The sequence below is a fragment of the Diorhabda sublineata genome, chromosome 3 (assembly GCF_026230105.1).
Source record: "Diorhabda sublineata isolate icDioSubl1.1 chromosome 3, icDioSubl1.1, whole genome shotgun sequence".
Lineage (NCBI taxonomy): Eukaryota > Metazoa > Arthropoda > Insecta > Coleoptera > Chrysomelidae > Diorhabda > Diorhabda sublineata.
In genome coordinates, this window is record NC_079476.1 from 20093139 (window position 1) to 20111540 (window position 18402).

At 32.0% G+C, this 18402-nt stretch overlaps 1 protein-coding gene across 1 annotated transcript in view; it reads left to right on the top strand.

The window, feature by feature from the left end:
• LOC130441614 (uncharacterized) overlaps positions 1–16506 on the top strand; it is a 47898-nt gene extending 31392 nt beyond the window's left edge. Inside the window, exons 2-5 of the mRNA XM_056775372.1 lie at positions 48–231; positions 11384–11577; positions 14134–14385; positions 14633–16506. Of these exons, the coding sequence (XP_056631350.1) occupies positions 76–231; positions 11384–11577; positions 14134–14385; positions 14633–14897 (867 nt within the window). The 5' untranslated portion in view covers positions 48–75 and the 3' untranslated portion in view covers positions 14898–16506. The remainder of the gene's footprint in view (positions 1–47; positions 232–11383; positions 11578–14133; positions 14386–14632) is intronic.
• Positions 16507–18402: the final 1896 nt, after the last annotated feature.

The following is an 18402-nucleotide window of genomic DNA, read 5'->3' on the forward strand; positions in this document are numbered from 1 at the left end:
ATAAAAATGAAGTCATAACAATATCTATTTATTGTATGTTTTTTCAGATGATACCCACTTGATTGAAATCTCAAGATGGCTAGAAGAGTAGCCAAAAATCACTACGTAGCCTCGCCACGACATAACCATTCACCGACTCCTGTTCACGTTCCCAAAAACGCTCCTTATTCTGATGGAGAAGAAAGCCAAAGAGCACCATCCGAAAGGACCTTATCCGAATACACTTCAGTGGTAGGTATTTCTATCAATAAGCTGAAGAAATTTAGAATTCAAACATTTATTACTTATTACAATTACTTATTTAGAAGAGACTGAAAAGAAAAAAGAATAATAAACTGACAATACCAATGATCCAAACGAATATTTAGTAGTTGCAGTCCTAATATATATTTCAATTTACTAGCCAAAGTCACTAACCTCTAAAAATTCCAGAATACAATTATCGAATACAAATTAGTTTAACCTAAAGCCTTATTTGGGCATAGGCTAAACGGAATTTTTCTGTCGGCCATACCATACCATACTGAAAAAATGTCTTATTCCTTCAGATATTTGGCGGCTCCTATAGACGCATGGACATCAAAGTTTCTTCTTCTCCCAAAACACGGAATGGATGTCGGCCATATTGAATGATGCAATTCTGTTATTTTGATGCTTCATTGTTGATAATAAAATTTTCGCTTTCTTAATCCTATGTCCAAAGAGAGTTAGAAAACTGCGTAAATGCACTTCGGTCATCATTTTTGCCACTCAACCTAAACACAACTTCCAATAGTTTAGATGTTCCATCAAATTTACTTATATAAAACTAGAGACACTGCTTGGACTTCTTGGTCATGGTGCATATCTTAGCACGATTAAAATATTTACACATAGTTCAGGCCTCACGAATATTATCGATTTGTTTGATACATTTAACACGGAGAGAGATAATGTGAAGAAACTTACTTTACGATTGAAGGAAGAATTTTGGAAACCACTATCGTAGTGGCATTGTGCGTTACCAGCAATGAAGTTATACCGCATTCATGCGCGGTACACCGTCAACAACCATACAGATGCGGAATTTCTAACAAAACAGATGTCGAAGATCAATTTCCACATGTCTAGTTTTTTACATCTAAAAAAGTGGCCACATTTCTAAACGGTGTGACTCTATTATAGCATACTTTTAACAATTTAACACTATTTGAAATCTATCAAACAAGAAAGTTTGTTCTTGGTTATCTATTTGCACATTTATTCTTAACGGTATCGTTTCTTCTTCTTGTGTTTACGAATAGAACAGAAATTTTCAAATTTTCAAGTACGAAACATAAATACACTCCGCCAAAAGAAAATTGCATCTCCGTGACAACATTGCTTACCAAATCAGCGTTAGTGGAAGTTTTTATTGTTATACTACCAGAAACTAATAAAAATACAAAAAATAGGCAAAAGAAATATCGCTAACCGTGAGAAATCTTTTAAGTAATGCTGAAATTAGAGCTAGAGTAGCTGACGTTGCTCCTCAGCTGACCAGGGAACACTGAGCATCTAGGTTAAGTTTCGCAGGAAAACATGTGAACTGGAATATTCAAGATTGGGGTAATGTACTTTTTGCGGGCGACTCCAGATTTTTGTTCATGTACTTCAGATTAGAGAATACCCGTTTATCGAAGAGATGTGATAGGTATTTTCCTTGCAACATAGGACTTTCAACAAATTTTGGTGGAGAGTCTATCATCAGTCTATCATTTGTAGAGTGGAAATTATATTTGGGGATCACACAGATTTAGTACTATTGGATAGAAGATCATTAACTGATCACAGGTCCATTACACAGATTTTACATCCACATTCGCGCCTTTTATGCGAAACGAATTTGTGTTAATGCATGATAAAGCACACGAATACCTTCAAGAGATAAACATTATAGTTTTAGACTGGCTTGCAACCAGCCCGGACTTAAGCCCTATTGGGCATGTGTGGACAATATTTACAGGGTGAGATCCACATATTTATACCAGCTAACCTTAAACAACTGCAAGAGGTGTTGCGTGGGAAAATTAATTGGAGGACTTGATCAGAAGCGTTGTCGTGAAGTGATTAGAGCTCGAAGAGTCAACACATATATTAGTAAATTTATTTATTTAACTTTTAAATATGTGTAATAATAACCTTATTAGGTATTAACATTTTTATTTTCGATTAATTATTTCTATGTGAAATTTATTTTAATATACCTACTCAGGAATTATTACAATCAAATACCCACGTTTAAAGGAGCCAAGAAAAATATTTTGGAATGAACTATACATATCCAAATCTTAATAACTTTCCATACCAATATGAATACATGATTTCTCATTCATATTTCGAATAGCTACCGTGGATGGCAATTTCTCACAGTCCGCAAGTACATGGCGCATTATTTTCCCAACAAATTATTGTAATACCATGCAATAAACATTTATTTATGTAGGTAAATAGGTACTACATGTTGTACTTGAATCGTATATATTGAAACCTTGCCGCAAAGTAACGAGTTTCTCTTTAGTACAAGTATACAAAATAACGACGACATTTTTTAAACTGCTCATACAGAGATAGGCTAATTACGAGGGAATTCCTAATAATAACATGAAAATTAAACTTCATCTGTAGTCGATATTTTGCCAAAAATGTGAAACAAATTCAAAGTTAACTGGAAGAAAATCTCATAAAAATGGAAATTATTAAAATTTTGTAGATTCTACGAAAATATATTTTGATTAAAGTATTTTTTTGTATCATTGTTGCATTTATATATAATAAAAATAAGTCCAATGAACAGGGAACGTGCGGTACATTAAATACTCGAAAGACAAAAAGAGAGAAATGCTTTATTATCAAAAAATCGTTTACAATTAGTAGACAAAAGCTTGTGAAAAACTTGGAAACAAACACACAAACAACTGATTAAAATAACGATAATAACTTTAAATTGTACATGTGAAAATGTTTATATGTTATATACATTGACAAAACTAAACCAGATAATAAAATTAGCTATAAGGCAATTCTAAAATATATAATAATTTGAATTAAAAATCAATATCAAATATACCCTCAAATTCTTGCGAAATGCAGGAAAAGATTTCAACTGGCAAATGATTGTGCTTTTTTGGATTGTACTGTATTGAGCCCTTAAGAAGAAGAGTACTTAATGAATAGACGGATTCAAATATTAATAAAGAAAGAAGAGTCAACATTTTGAATCTTTTAAAAAAGTACAGGCAGTAAGTTCTACTATTTAATCTATCAGCTCTCATTTGTAGTTTCAAGATTCGCTCAAATTGAGTCGTACCACACGTACTCCAGAAGAAGAGGGCATATCAGAGATGCGACTAAGGGCATAATCAAGTGCTATAGAGGTAGATAAGTTTAGTTCTTAGAAAACTGATCTACAATATTGAACGACGTCAATGGTGGTTGTTGTTTCGTACAAAACGCCGCAATCTATTTTTATATGATAGTTTTAGTTTTAGAAAGTTTGAGCCAGAGAAGATTAGAATCGCACCATAATTTATGGTTATTAGGTCACTAGATATTATGGTCCTATGAAGTGCTGTTATATCAGGGTTGCTTCAAACTAGTATTGTTTGCAAATAGACATATTTTACCACTGATGTCTAGGTAGGCAATGCCGTTGATAAATAGAAGAAACAAAATATAAGTTGATTTTGTTGGTGAGATTTGACTTAAACTTAATCTATTTCAGCATGCAAAATAATGTTCTGCATAGTTGGAGTCATAGGAGCATAAAGTAATAATTGTTTAATAGAATAAAAACAGAAAACTAATTCACTTGCCGTTTTTGAATACGATAAAACTCGTTGATATTTCCGTTGAAGTATTTTCAATTTTCAATTAAGTATTGTAGTATTTAATCGAAATACGTAGAGATCGATTACCGTATCCAAATTGTTCTAATCCGGTAACATCTTGTGTGAATAGTATCAAGGTGAAAATCAATTTAATGCCATTTAATGATTGTGATAAAAACTTTTTCCCATTATAGAATTCACGAAAGAAAATGTCGTCGACCTATATCAAAGAACAGGTGGAAATAAATTTCTACTTCAACGAATCGAAGAAAAACTAACTAAGAATCATTTTTAACACATGACGTTGTTTCTAATAACTATAATTTTGTTAAAACCACCAAATAGATGAGAAGCTATAATAGATGCGCTAACTGATGATTCATTCATTTGTAACTTATTCGTTGGTTTTCCTAATAATATTATTTTTTATGCAACCTTCGATTTTTGATCGAGCCTTTGTTTGAACAACAATTTATAAGCTTACTTTATCGCAACAATGTTATTTTATATTTTTATTACTACGAATTTTTCATAATGTCTCAAAATATTTTTCAAGTCATTCAGGGGAATTATGTATAATTATTTCAAAAACCAAATACAACTACTACCTTGTCCCTCGTAACAGATTCTGTGGCATTGACGATTAATAATTTTGAAATTGAAGGTCAGATGCGCATCAGAGGTGAACGGTAATCAACATCAACAATCAATTTATTCATATTTTGACTTCAAGGCATTTTAGTAACCCATCCAAAGAAATTTATAAATAATAGATATATCTTGTAACTCATTAATTTTAATAAGCTGTACATAAAGCTTACAGAATTGGAAAATTTAAAAAATAACCTGTCCATCAACTGGTAACATCCCAAAATAGTAAATTAGTTAGATCTGTCTCAGACAGATCTTTTGTGGGATATTTATTGAATGGAATATACAATTCAAAATTTTTTAATTTTAAAATGTGATAGAAACCACCCCATGCTTTTATAATAGTGATATTAATTTTCTCATCAGTTATTTCATTGTTATCCCACAATAAAGTGTGTTTTTTACTTTTTTTAAACAATATTGTCCACATTATCCGATTTAGTCGAACTACAAAAACTCATAATTTCCTATTCATCATTGGACTAAGTCTAATTTTATTAAACATGGATGACACCAAAATAGACTTGTGTCCAGTAATAACGAATTTCTTGGTTTATAGTTTCTAATTATAAACGAAGAGACGTATATAAAGAAATAACAGTGTATTCCTCATAAAAATTAATTATTATTAATATTTTTAGAAAATAAATTCGATTAAATCTAGGCATTTAGTCACGTGACTGCGAACACCAATTAGAAAGTATTACGTCGTGCAAAACATCATTGTTGTTGTTGACGTTTTCATACAACAGAGCATGTTACTTCGTATTATTATACTTTTTCAGCATTTAGTATCTTAATATTCTTGTACAATACTGTCCTTGTTGGAAAAAGCAGCAACCAGAATTTAATACATCTCAACATATTCTTTAAGTATGAAAAACACAACTATTTCTAAATATTATCAATTGCACTCACTATATTAAAATCCTGTATACTGATGCATCTAAATCTGAGGTCGGCGTAGCCAATTCTATAAAGGAGAAGTATGTACCATCCTCCAAGCTTTGAACTCCCTATCCCCTGACGACAAACAATCAGCTATATGCACAGAATCGCTCACACCAATAAACTCCATTAGACAAATAGAGTGCTTTTCAGATAAAAGTATCCACCTTTAATAACTTTTGTAATACTGGTATTTAGAAAAAAAATCCAAAAACACGTCAATTTATGTTGGAAGGGGCAAGCATTATGGCTTATTTAAACTTACTGGAAAAGCCACCCCCTCACCCCTAGCAGCATCCCCTTTATTTTTTAAATTACTTTTCATATTTTTTATGTAAAATTTGCATACTCCTCTTTGAGCTGATTTCAAAAATGTATAATACTTGTAGGTTAAAGTGGTTAGTTTATGAGATAAACAATTTTTCTTTTAAGAGCACAAATTTTACTTATTATTTACTTTCACCTTATTTGCCTGTACTAAAATGAGTTGTACAACAGTTCAAACTCTTTAATCTTTTTAACTGTGCTATTTATTCTACTTAAAAAATCCAAACAACAAAAAACTCTACTTTTTATTAAAGTTTGACATTGTCAACTAGAATTTGTAGTCACTATTGATAGTGTAATTTGATACATTATTTATTTTGTTTCTCTGAAATGGTTTACTCTTTGCAAGAAAGAATTGAAATTGTAGGTTTATACTACCAAAATAATAATTGTGCAAGAGCTGCTGCTAGAATATTTAACGAATTACATGACGGAAGACATGCAACTCATAAGTATGTAATTCAACTGATGGAGAAATTTACCACATCAGGGTCTGTTTGCAATAAAGTGCATAAGCGAGAGGGACTCGTAAATAACGAAGCAATCCAAGTGGCAATTTTAGGGCAAGTCAGCTTAGAGGCTCAACAACCCCAATCGTTGTCAACAATAAGTAGAGCGATCGGTGTTTCATCTTCTACAGTTTTCCGAGTTCTACATAAATTCAAGTACCACCCATACAAAGTTAAGTTGGTGCACGAGTTGAATGAAGATGATTTTGATCGTCGTCTAGAGTTTTGCGAATCAATGACGCAAATTATCAATAACAATCCACAATTGTTAAACAATATTTGCTTTTCTGATGAATGCTCATGGTCATTAAATGGCTTAGTAAGTAGGCATAATTGTAGATATTGGGCTGAAAGTGATCCACATATTATGCGTGAATTCCATACACAACATCCCCAAAAGTTAAACGTTTGGTGTGGTATCCTAGGTGACCACATTGTCAGACCTTTCTTCATCAACGGAAATTTAAATGATGAATCATATCTTGAGTTACTCAGGGAAGGGGTTGACCCACGTATTACAACAATAATAGAAAATGATGATAACCTTTCCGAAGATTTACTGGTATTTCAACAAGACGGAGCTCCCCCACACTATGCTATGCCTGTCTGACAATTTTTAAACGAAACATTCCCCGCTCGTTGGATAGGTAGAAGGGGGCAGATGATGGAGTGGCCACCTAGGTCACCGGATTTAACACCCCTAGACTTCTTTTTATGGGGGTATTTAAAAACAAAAGTTTATGCTACCCAACCAGAATCTCTGGATGATTTACAAGAGAGGATAGAAAGTGAATGTCGACAATTAAATCCAGCCGTATTAAGCAATGTCAGAGAGGCATTTCAAAATAGATTATACCATTGTATGGAAGTGAATGGTACTCATTTTGAACACTTATTGTAACTTCATAATAAAAGCACAGTTAAAAAGATTAAAGAGTTTGAACTGTTGTACAACCCATTTTAGTACAGGCAAATAAGGTGAAAGTAAATAATAAGTAAAATTTGTGCTCTTAATAGAAAAATTGTTTATCTCATAAGCTAACCACTTTAACCTACAAGTATTATACATTTTTGAAATCAGCTCAAAGAGGAGTATCCAAATTTTACATAAAAAATATGACAAGTAATTTAAAAAAATAAAGGGGATGCTGCTAGGGGTGAGGGGGTGGCTTTTCCAGTAAGTTTAAATAAGCCATAATACTTGCCCCTTCCAACATAAATTGACGTGTTTTTGGATTTTTTCTAAATACCAGTATTACAAAAGTTATTAAAGGTGGATACTTTTATCTGAAAAGCACTGTATATCCAGTACATCCTATTATTCAGAATATCCATGACTCTATTGATCATCTCTGGTGTTAAAATTACTTTAATCTGGATACTATCTGACACTGGAATACATGGGAATGAACTTGTAGATCAAGTTGCAAAAGAAACTTCGACGGCTAACCTCCACAGTGACTTAATACAAATTCACAATGTTCTCATAACTATCATAAGACGTTCCAGACGGGTCCGGTAGGCAAATCAGTGAGCAAGCTGAGTCGTGCAGACTCAGTTGTACGGGGCATACTCGACTGACTCACTCATATTTAATGGCCTCTATTGATCCGCCAGCACTGTTGTTCACAATACTCCGTAGCTACCAGCTAGGAAATTCGCTCAAGTTTGTTAATTTTAATGTCAAGGTGTCGTAGTTAAAGCTAATAATTCTATTATAACTGTACCATGGTCATGTGTCAATGATCTAAGTTGTCGAGATACGTTAATTCTAATAATAAAAAAGTTTTCTGCAGCCGATCATTATTTTAATACAAATATAAATAAGGAATCTAAATCTAAAAGAAAACAATGGAATTCCCTGAAAGTAATACGAAAATAAAACTGATTAATTTTTCTCTAATGATAGAAAATTTAGATAAAGATTTCCAAATAGATCGATTTACTTCCGAATACAGAGATGTTTAGGAATATCCTTAACTTTCGAATCAGTGTATATTTTGATCATACTATTATACTATAGATACAAAATAGGAGAGCGTTTGTCCCCTAGAGAGCATTAAACAATTTTGTTAAATAACTGTATTTGCGCGTATTCACAACTAATGGTTTTCCGATTCTAATGCAAATGAGGTATTCACCAAATCATAGGATACTTGTTAATTTCCAATTTACTTCAGATTTCACACATCATTGTTAATTCTATGGCCGACTATAAAAGTGTTTCTCAGGAAGTAACTGGTGAGTACATGTAAAATGCTTTGTGTAATTCGGGACAGTTAGAATTCACGACATCAAAAATGTATAGTTGAATAAACTATAAAACTAAAGCAATTAAACGCTCACTATTTAGATGGTTGTTACAAAGTTCAAGATAAAAGGATAATTACACAATAGCTACATACCGGGTATCTTACTAAGTATGGCTCTCGGCTATTTTTCAGAAACAGTTTATAGTATTGTAGCAGGATGAAAAATGAAAGTTTCGTCGAAAAAAACTTGGCAATGATTTCTAAAGAGAAAGAGAGAAATCAGAATAGAAGTCGTTTACAGAGTAGAAGGCACTTTCCTGTAAATATGACATCAAATTATTGCGGAATACGGGAAGAGATGATATCGTTTTGATTTCAATTGGCAAATGATTGTGCGTTTTTTTTGCATTGTAAAATATTGAGTCTTCAACTAATTAAAAACGTGGAGTAGGTAGGTGAAGGTCGTGCTCTGTATTCATAAGTGTATAGTTGTGCAATGATCTTTCTAAAATCGCAGAAGCGTGCTTACGATTTAGGCAAACGGATTCAAAGATGAATGAGGAAGGAAGAGTCAGAATTTTTAATCTTTTAAAGAAGTCCCTGCAGTCCCTAATAGCTCTCTTTTGTAGATTGAAGTTTCGATCAAATTGAGTCGCACCACACGTACCCCAGAAGGGAAGGGCATACCGGAGACGCGACTCAATAAGGGCATAATAGACTGTTAAGGAGAAACTGTCGTGTCGTCTGCAAATAATTTATTTTACCACTGATGTCTAGATATGAGATGTCGTAGGTAAACAGAAGAAACAAAATAGGGCCTAGCACTGAGCCTTGGTGTACTCCACATTCTTTTTGCTTGCAAGAAGACATCGTTGTATCAACCCTTGGTGAGGTATGACTTAAAACATGCGAGAAATGATCCCCTGAAACCGTAGTACTGCAATAAAATATTATGATTAACACAATCGAAACCCTTAGAAAAATCACAAAAAGTTGTTGCAGGCTGTTTATGCTAGAGACACATTATTAATTGGGAAAATTGATATTTTGAAATGAACCGACAATTAAAGTGGTAAGGTGATTTAATGTGCAATCGGGCATAAAGAAGAAACTGTGTAAGTTAGCATTAGCATATGGGAGAAATGAAAATAGATCAAGAGAAAAAGTTATAGAATTGATTCTTCTTGTCCTATTTATAATTTCAATTATTATTTGAAATATGTTGTTAACGTTACTAAGAAATAGCGTTAATTAAATGGAAATATATAAAAACATATTAAAAAAACCGATATCGTCAAATTAGATGGTGATATTTGTTTATTTACGTTTTACTACGATTTGCGGATATAATTCGATTTAGATTTTAATCAACAATTAAACCAACGCTGATAGCTACAAATCGAGAAGTAAGTATTTGACATATACCTAGGATAGTATTGGAATACATGTTTTTAGAATTCAACTGTTCCTATCAGGACAGCATCTCAATAGAAATATTTTCCTTCTACTCATTCACTGTTTAAAATCAACGGGAAACTTAAATATTTCTGTTAGTAGAAGATTTGGCTCAAAGAAAACACAAAAACGTTTTGACATATCGTTTCTTAAGATCTAACACCGCGTTAAGCAGTAAACACAATGAATGCGAGCATAACGCGCCTAGACGTTCATAAATGTCAAAGATAGTTCAACTTGTTGAGAAATTTTGATAACGGACACAATGATAAGCTTGCACGCGCTCTTGACATCGAAGTTAACCAACGCGCTGATCATCGCTGAACGTTAAAAACATCTCTTTTCTGTTGTAGTTTGTAGTTGCAAATACCCTGAAAAATGACTTCTCTGAGTGAAAGGTTGATAGAATTTGTACGTGCTTATGAGTGTTTATAAAACAAACATTCGGCTGGATATAATGCAACTAAAATTTAGCAGAAAATAGGGAATAATTTTCCCATTTCAAAAATTTCATGACAAAACTGGTAATTAACTTCCTGATTTAATCACAATCAGATTTTCTTGGATGTTTTGTTCAATCTCAGCTAATAAGTGTTGGTGTATCATCCAGAATTGACCGTTCTCCGTTGCTCTATTGTCCAATTATTCCGAGAAACCATGAATCAAGTGCGCGAACAACTTTTGTTGGATTGAAAGACCTATGCAATCGATTGTTGTTTAGTTTAGGATTTATATGCAAAGATCCACAATTCGTCACCTGTCACGATCTTATAGACTTTTTTAAGCATCGCGATTAAATTTTTTCAGCATTTCTCCACACAAATCGGCACGAGCTTTTTTTGAGCGATTCCCAAATAATGCGGTATCCAACGTGAACAAATCTTTTTTGGCAGTTAAACGTGCAATATTGAATGTATACGAGTGTAACTAGTGCCCAATTATGCTTCAATCTCATGGTATGTCACCAGTTTAGGCACAACATCGATGTTTTCGTAATTTAATTCCATTTTTTGACCAAGATGAATATTTCAAGTATCTCTAAACTTCTAAACTCAAATAGCACTCGTATGACGTTCTGAGTACGTTCGCCATTAAAAATGTCAGGTGACAGCGATGTCAGATTTGACATATTCACATTAGTGTTGCCATATCTCAATACTTAAGTAGCAACCCTCGATGCTTATCCAGTTTGTTGACTAACGTTGATTTAATGATGGGGATATTATAATGCGTAAAAAAATACTACATATTTGTAGAAATCACGCTGAAAATAATCTTCCAATCGATTTTTATTACTTGTATTTCAACGTCAATACAATTTCTAAAATATGTGATTTCAGTTATCTCCTTGATCAATTTCTTATATTATCATAAATTCTGATTTAATTTGCAGCCATATACGATAGTAAATGAACGAAACAGTCGAAAATACAATAACCATCCGAAAAGTAATGGTTACCATAATGGCCATCATGCTAGTACACCATCTAGGGCGCCTTCCGCATTAAGTCGAGGAAGTGGTTATGACACAAACGGATCTGATATTTACGTCACAAGTGGTGCTTATAAGGCACCTTCAGAAATAAGGTAAGGCATAATTTTCATTAGCAAAGATTTCAAGTTAAAGATTCGGACTGATGTAGACCAATGTATCCAAGTATGCCGATCAATATCATACTTACAACTTATCTATTTCTGTGAATTAATCGTATTTTTTATTTATTTGGTTTAGTTTCAACTCCCCTAAATTATATCTAAACATTCAAAAGTTTTTTTTGCGGTTGGATTATATACTTCAAAAGGGTATTTTAGGTCTCTTTTCCCGATTTTTAAATTTATTTTAGGACAAATTAATTGGGTGTTGGGTAAAAAATCAAAAGGTGCCATAATCATATACTACTCAAGTTGAAGGGAGAAAACAACCCGCAACTATTTTTAAGCTAACCGGAACCTAAGAACCCATCAAACAACCGAAAAAGTACTTTTTCATTTGTTATTGGTAGAGCAAGAATAAAAGATTAAACAGAGCGCGAAATAATCAACAATAATTAATAATAAATATATAATAATATGATTGAAAGCATTATTAGTTAACAGGACTCAGTTTATCTCCAGAAATCAATACTTCTGATTATAAAAGACATTACATCAAACTTATTGTGAGGAGATTGGATGGGTTGTTCCTTTGATCAATCTTTTTTCCCCTGTAACTTGTTCTCTGCCCATGTAATTGAGTATCTATCGAATGTTGTTGTGACTATGTTAGATGAACTTGCTAGAATATTCGATTTAACTGTAGAATCAGAATTTAAATAGAGAAAAGTTTTAGAAAATGTCAATATTTTAAGTTAAAGATTCAGACTTATACCATATTTGATTTCTGTCAATACTAAATACTAAAAAAACTACCCTTTATATTTCAATACATTATTTCTAATGTTATACAATATTTTTTTCTTCATTGTGTTTTTAAAAGGAAAATTGTATCATAACCAACACGTCGAAATTAACTCTATCAAAACTGATTCATTATAAAAAAAACGATATTCTAGTAATTAAATTGTTCGCGTAATAGGCACCTAACGTTCTTATCGACTATATCGTGACATGAGGAAGACAATGGAAGTGGATAACATTTTTTGCATTCGATGCGGAACTTTCTATTTCACTTTAATGATTGTAATAGTGAAAATTCTGTGAATTAGTACAGTAATCATTAAAAAAATCATATGAGAACGTATTTTATAATTCTAATATAACTAGACATGATGTAACATACTTATTTTATCACATAATAATGAAGCTGAATTGAATTTTTTTTGGTAACAAATTTGTAATGTGAAACAAATTTTTTCATGAAACAAGTAAAATATTTTACGTATGTGTTGTTATGGTACGAAATTAGAGAAGAAAGACCAACACTGCAGTTCTAAATTCCACCATCTTCAAGTAGTAAGCTCTGAGTGCTTTTAAGTCGTAACAAGAGAATATGGACGTGCTATGATCAACTATAATTTCAAGGTCGGCTTAAGTAAATAGTACAAACGCGCAAATAGTGAAGCACGAGCTGGTAAGCACTCTTCTTCAGTTACTGTTAGAAGCATTGAAAGTATGAGACGTATGATCAAAGCAGATCCATGATACACATATCGAGTTATTCAGGAAACTCTTGGTGTTTGATCCACTACATTAAATTCAATTGTATATGATCATCTTCATATGGAAAAAACGTTACTTGTTGGAGTATCATAAGGTTAATATAGTATTCCTTCTAAAAAAATAATAGAAGAAGATCCAATGAGTAAATGGCGAATGAAACCAACCTAGTACCAGCACTCGCCAATTATCGGACTCCCTTGGATCTTCCAAGATACCATCGTCATTTAAACTCTTTAGGTGAGGTCGTAAGGAGATACTGAAAATACATGCGACCATTTTTTTGCATTTAATCCCAAAGAATTGTTTTACCAATACTTAATGAAAGTTAGATTAAAACCATAGAATACGATGGGCTATACATCGAATATTAAAGGTACATTTCTAATGACCTTTGCCAACAAGTTTGCACAAGCGTCTTTGCACCAGTTTTTTCATTTTTTTTTTTTGTTAAGTTTAATTTGGCCGTCTTTTTAGTTGATAGGGATACAAAAATAAACGATAAATATCTTCTCCAGTGTGTATCCAATTACGAACCAGTCTACTATCATTCAAATAAAGGGTATAATCTGTATATAAATACGAAATATTTTTAGCCTTGAAATGAATATTGGAATCTGACACTCTCTATAGTTTGGATACTAGTTTTAATTAACTAAATCTGTTTTGCGCATACAGAATCTTTTTCAGTAATGAGGCGGTTACTAGAATACTAGAATATAAGGTTTGGTAATCTTTGTTCAATAAATTTCTTATTATGAATACCTACGATTTTCGTTAATTTTGATAGATTATAATGTTTACTAAACGCTTTTTCCACGAAAAACTAAACGATTGAAGATGAAGAATGAATGCATTCTTTTGTCATAAACTAAAATAAACATACCTTTACGAGGAATTTAAAAACCTTTTCTTCCATGTTTCCCACTTTTCGTTTTTTCAAAATTCAAACTTATATGATACAATATATTCATTATCATTTTTCAGTCGCACCTCACGGGTCCGAGCTCCAAGTCACATGTCTTACAGAAGCGGGATGGCACCTTCTGTAGCTAGTACTGCTAAATCAAGGAGTTCGCGTAAAGCTGGAATGAAGATGGAAGCCATGGCTGCTCCAAATCCATTCTGTCCTAATATCAAAGGGATGTGCTGCCTAATGTTGCTATTAAATCTAGGGATAATTCTTGTAACTCTGGGGTTTGTCATCGTAATACAATTTCACGAACCTATATATGTATGGTAAGTAAGTCATTTATTTATATTACATAACAAGTATGAACTTGTTGACAAGGCAGGTGTAATGACAAGGAAACGAAGTTTTATTTTTTAACAGAGTTGTTGTGTGTGCAGAATATTTAAATTTTATCGTTTTGAAGTCCTTAAACACGTAACTTTTCAAGCAATTGCAGCTTACATGCAAATCTAGCTGTTATTTTTGCCCATTTGTCTTAATTACACTGAATAAATAAATTTTTTTCTTTTTCAGGGTACTAGGAATCATCTTCTTAATTTTTGGTTTTCTCACTCTCATCGGTAGCATGATCTATTGCGTTATTGTTTGCAGAGATTTCAAACGACCAAGAGACGTGAATCCTGATGAACTTTATTGGACACATCACTGGCAAAAAACAATCGGATCACCAGAAATTCACTATAAAGCTGAAGAAAAATATGCCGACGATCATTACAGTGACAGATACTCTGTTAGTAAACTATCTGGAAAATACTCTGATAAAAACGGAAGGTACTAAATATACAGAAAAAACCAATCGAAACGCATACGTTTAACCATTGTTTTGTAATTGTATATCAGTTTTGATCAATTATATAATGTTTATGCAATCATAGCTAATATTTCATTTGATAACAGAATCTGTTGCCACGTTTAATATTAATATTTTTAATCTTTGTTTCTTGTTGACTAAAATATTAATTTATATTTAATACCTATATATTAACGAAATATTTTGTAACAAAATAATACCTAAATTAGTTTTTTGCTTATAAAAGTACGCATTACATTCATATGAATGGTTCTAAAATGTATATACTAATGTCAATTTTTATTTATATATAGAAAAAAAGTCAAACAATTCTAGTAGTGTCTATGGATGATCTTGTTTATTCCACCTAAAGTTTCTCGGTCACTTATGTCACCCATTTGACTTATTATCCACATGAGCTGTACCAAAAAGGTGTTCGTAATGCAAATTGGCAGTTATTCGGATAGTAAAAATCACGAGCTGAAATATAGAAAACGTCTTAAATATTTCATGAGTTACTTACAATAATATGTTCAATATTAATACAAAATGAACGTTTTATTATACCACTCGAGTAATCGAAAATAATCGATCATTATTTTTCACTCTTAACGCGATGTAATCTTTATAAAACTACTTGAGGTGACGTTAATCGATTTTTCAAACATTACGTCTTAAATCGATTACTATTGAAGCTCTTGTGATCTGATATAGTCCTTAGATGAAATTGAATGACTCTCCATTTTGGCTCTTTTCTGTACGGCAGGATTTAATATTCGGAATTGTTTTCATTTTCTAAATATTTTTATAATCAATAAATCACGCAATTATTTGTAGACTGGATGAAGCTGGAGATAGCAATTTTATGTCAGATATTTCAAGTGACGAGAAAGTCAAAAGAAATCATGCATGTAATTAATAAAATTTTGAGAACAACTGATACTTCCATGACCAGTTCTATTCAAAAGTTTCTAGCACTTTCAATAACTAAACAAATTGAAATTTCAATATTTCGATAAAGTTTACGACTTCGTGTGAGCCCGCCTTAAGGATGCAGAAGTTTTAAAATGGATTCTTGTATTGCCACAGTACCTTTGTGCGAATATTATAAATATATCCAGGTGTCAAGGGATGATTCTCTCAATTAAAGGCAATTCTTTTGGTGGTTTCTTAATATCCCGTAATATTGGGAAACCGCAATTAGTACTATGTTTTTTTCAGATCCATCACAGAAAAATCTTCTTACTTTGCAGTTTTTATTATTGTTAGTGTTAGCCCAAAAATGTATCTTTCTCAAACTTTCATTCATAGTCAATTCTTACAAATTAGATGCTTTCAATATCAACAATTTTCTGTTGGTAAAAAGTAGCAAAACAAAGAGCTTGTTTTATAATATTCTTTATCGATTATACTCGCACACCTACAATCACAATTTGTGTTATTAACTAATATTATGCATTGTTTGACTTTAAAAAATTTTTAAAACCTATGTAGGTACACTGCATGTGATATTGTAAATTAAAATTTCTATAAATTTTTGTAAGATTTAAAATTGTGTTTATTTTGAAAATTTGTAAATAAAATTAACTAAATCTAATTTTTTTCTTTGAAATCCTTATTCCATTGAATGAAATTGTAAAATTCATTTATGCTTTCTTAACTTACTTAAAAAAGAATTCTATACAGTTCTCTAGCAGGAATTATGGCTGTCCAGGTCTGTTCATACAAAAATATTGAAAAATACATCGAAATGAGTACAATTGAGAGCGTCGAGAGTTAGGCAAGGGGTCATCCTTTCACAATCTATTTATTCATTTTACTGAAAGATGACATCATAGAAGTGACAAATCAAAAAAAAGGATACTGAGGGATAAATGCGATATTCTATGAGAAAAATTGAAAGATTAGCATATTTTTATAGTATTTTCAGTTACCTACTAGATAAAAATTTCATATAATCTATAAAAAAATATTAGGAATAGTTTCTGGACGTAAATCTACAAAACTTAGTTATATCAAAGAAGCTATAAAATAGAAACATTTAGTTGATATTTTGCTTAACACTTCTTGTGCTTAATGTAAACCACATGACCTAAAACATATTCCATATTCAGCTGAAATCGTACACTCTGAACATCCATTTGTATTATAACCTTTTTCTTGGATTTAATTTGAGGATTAGTACGATTTCCGTTTGAGATGAAATTGGAAACAGAATATTAAACAACAAATATAAATTCATATTGTGACGCTGTCTAAATAGGACAGACATCTCAATATTTGGAAAATAGAGTAAAAGGTCATCAATATGATAAAAAAATAAATTCAATTAAATAAATTAGATTCAAAAATTCTTGGAACAGAATCTAATACACTAAACAGAGAATTTTTAGAAATGGTTCAGTTGATCGATTGATTAACATAAATTAATAAAAATACAAATTGTCAGTGTCAATACCATATTTGGGAAAGACTGAAATAAATCCAAGCATCAATTTTTATGTTTCTTTTAAAAGATTATTGACAAAAGCGAATTTAAAAAAGAAGAGACCTAAAATCAAGAACATTTAGAAGAATAAATTCATATACATATACTTTTATGCATGATTTGAAAGAATACGTGATAAGATAACACAGCTTTAAATAAACGGTAATTGGTTGTCTCAGCATGAGCAATGATCGGGGCTGATGCAACAATATTTATCAAAATACCGAATCGTGAAGGCGTGTTAAATATCGATGTAGTTTCCTGCGATTTTGTCCTTGGATGAAAATTACGCTTAAAGGATTCTGGTTCGATGAAAAAGATACGGCTGAAGCTAACGCGATGGAAGCACATGGTCAGGAAATTCGTGTTTTCTGATTTAGGGAAATAACCACCTGAACTAGAGCTGACTATCTCTATTCAATATGGTTATTTATCAATTTAGCAGATTGTCTTCATTGTAATCCTGCCGTGTTCAAATTTGACATTTATCAAAACTGCATACCAGGTTTTTCACTATAAATTTTGGAAAAAAAATATATTTATTTTTCAACGTAATTACCATTTCCGAGGGAGCTAAATCTGGCTAATAGGGTGCATGAGGTAGCAAATCAAACTTTCATTCATTAAGTTTGGAACATTGCAATAACGGACGTGTGAACTGGTGCATTGTCTTGATGAAACAACAGTTTCTTCTTAGCAGTTTTTACTTGATTTCTTCGCTCAAACGTTGCAGTAAGTTCGCATAACACTCGCTATTGATAGTTTCTCCTTTTTTAAGATAGTCAATGAAAATTATCCCACGTGCATCCCAAATAACCGACGCCATGACCTTACCCGCATATGGAACGATCTTTGCCTTCTCTGGAGCCGATTTTTCCTTTTCAGTCCATTGTTTTGATTTGTCTTTTGTTTCGGGTGTGAAGTGATGGACTCAGGTTTCATCCATGGTTATGAAACGGCGCAAATATTCGGTTTTATTTTACACAATGGAAACATTTTCACGCC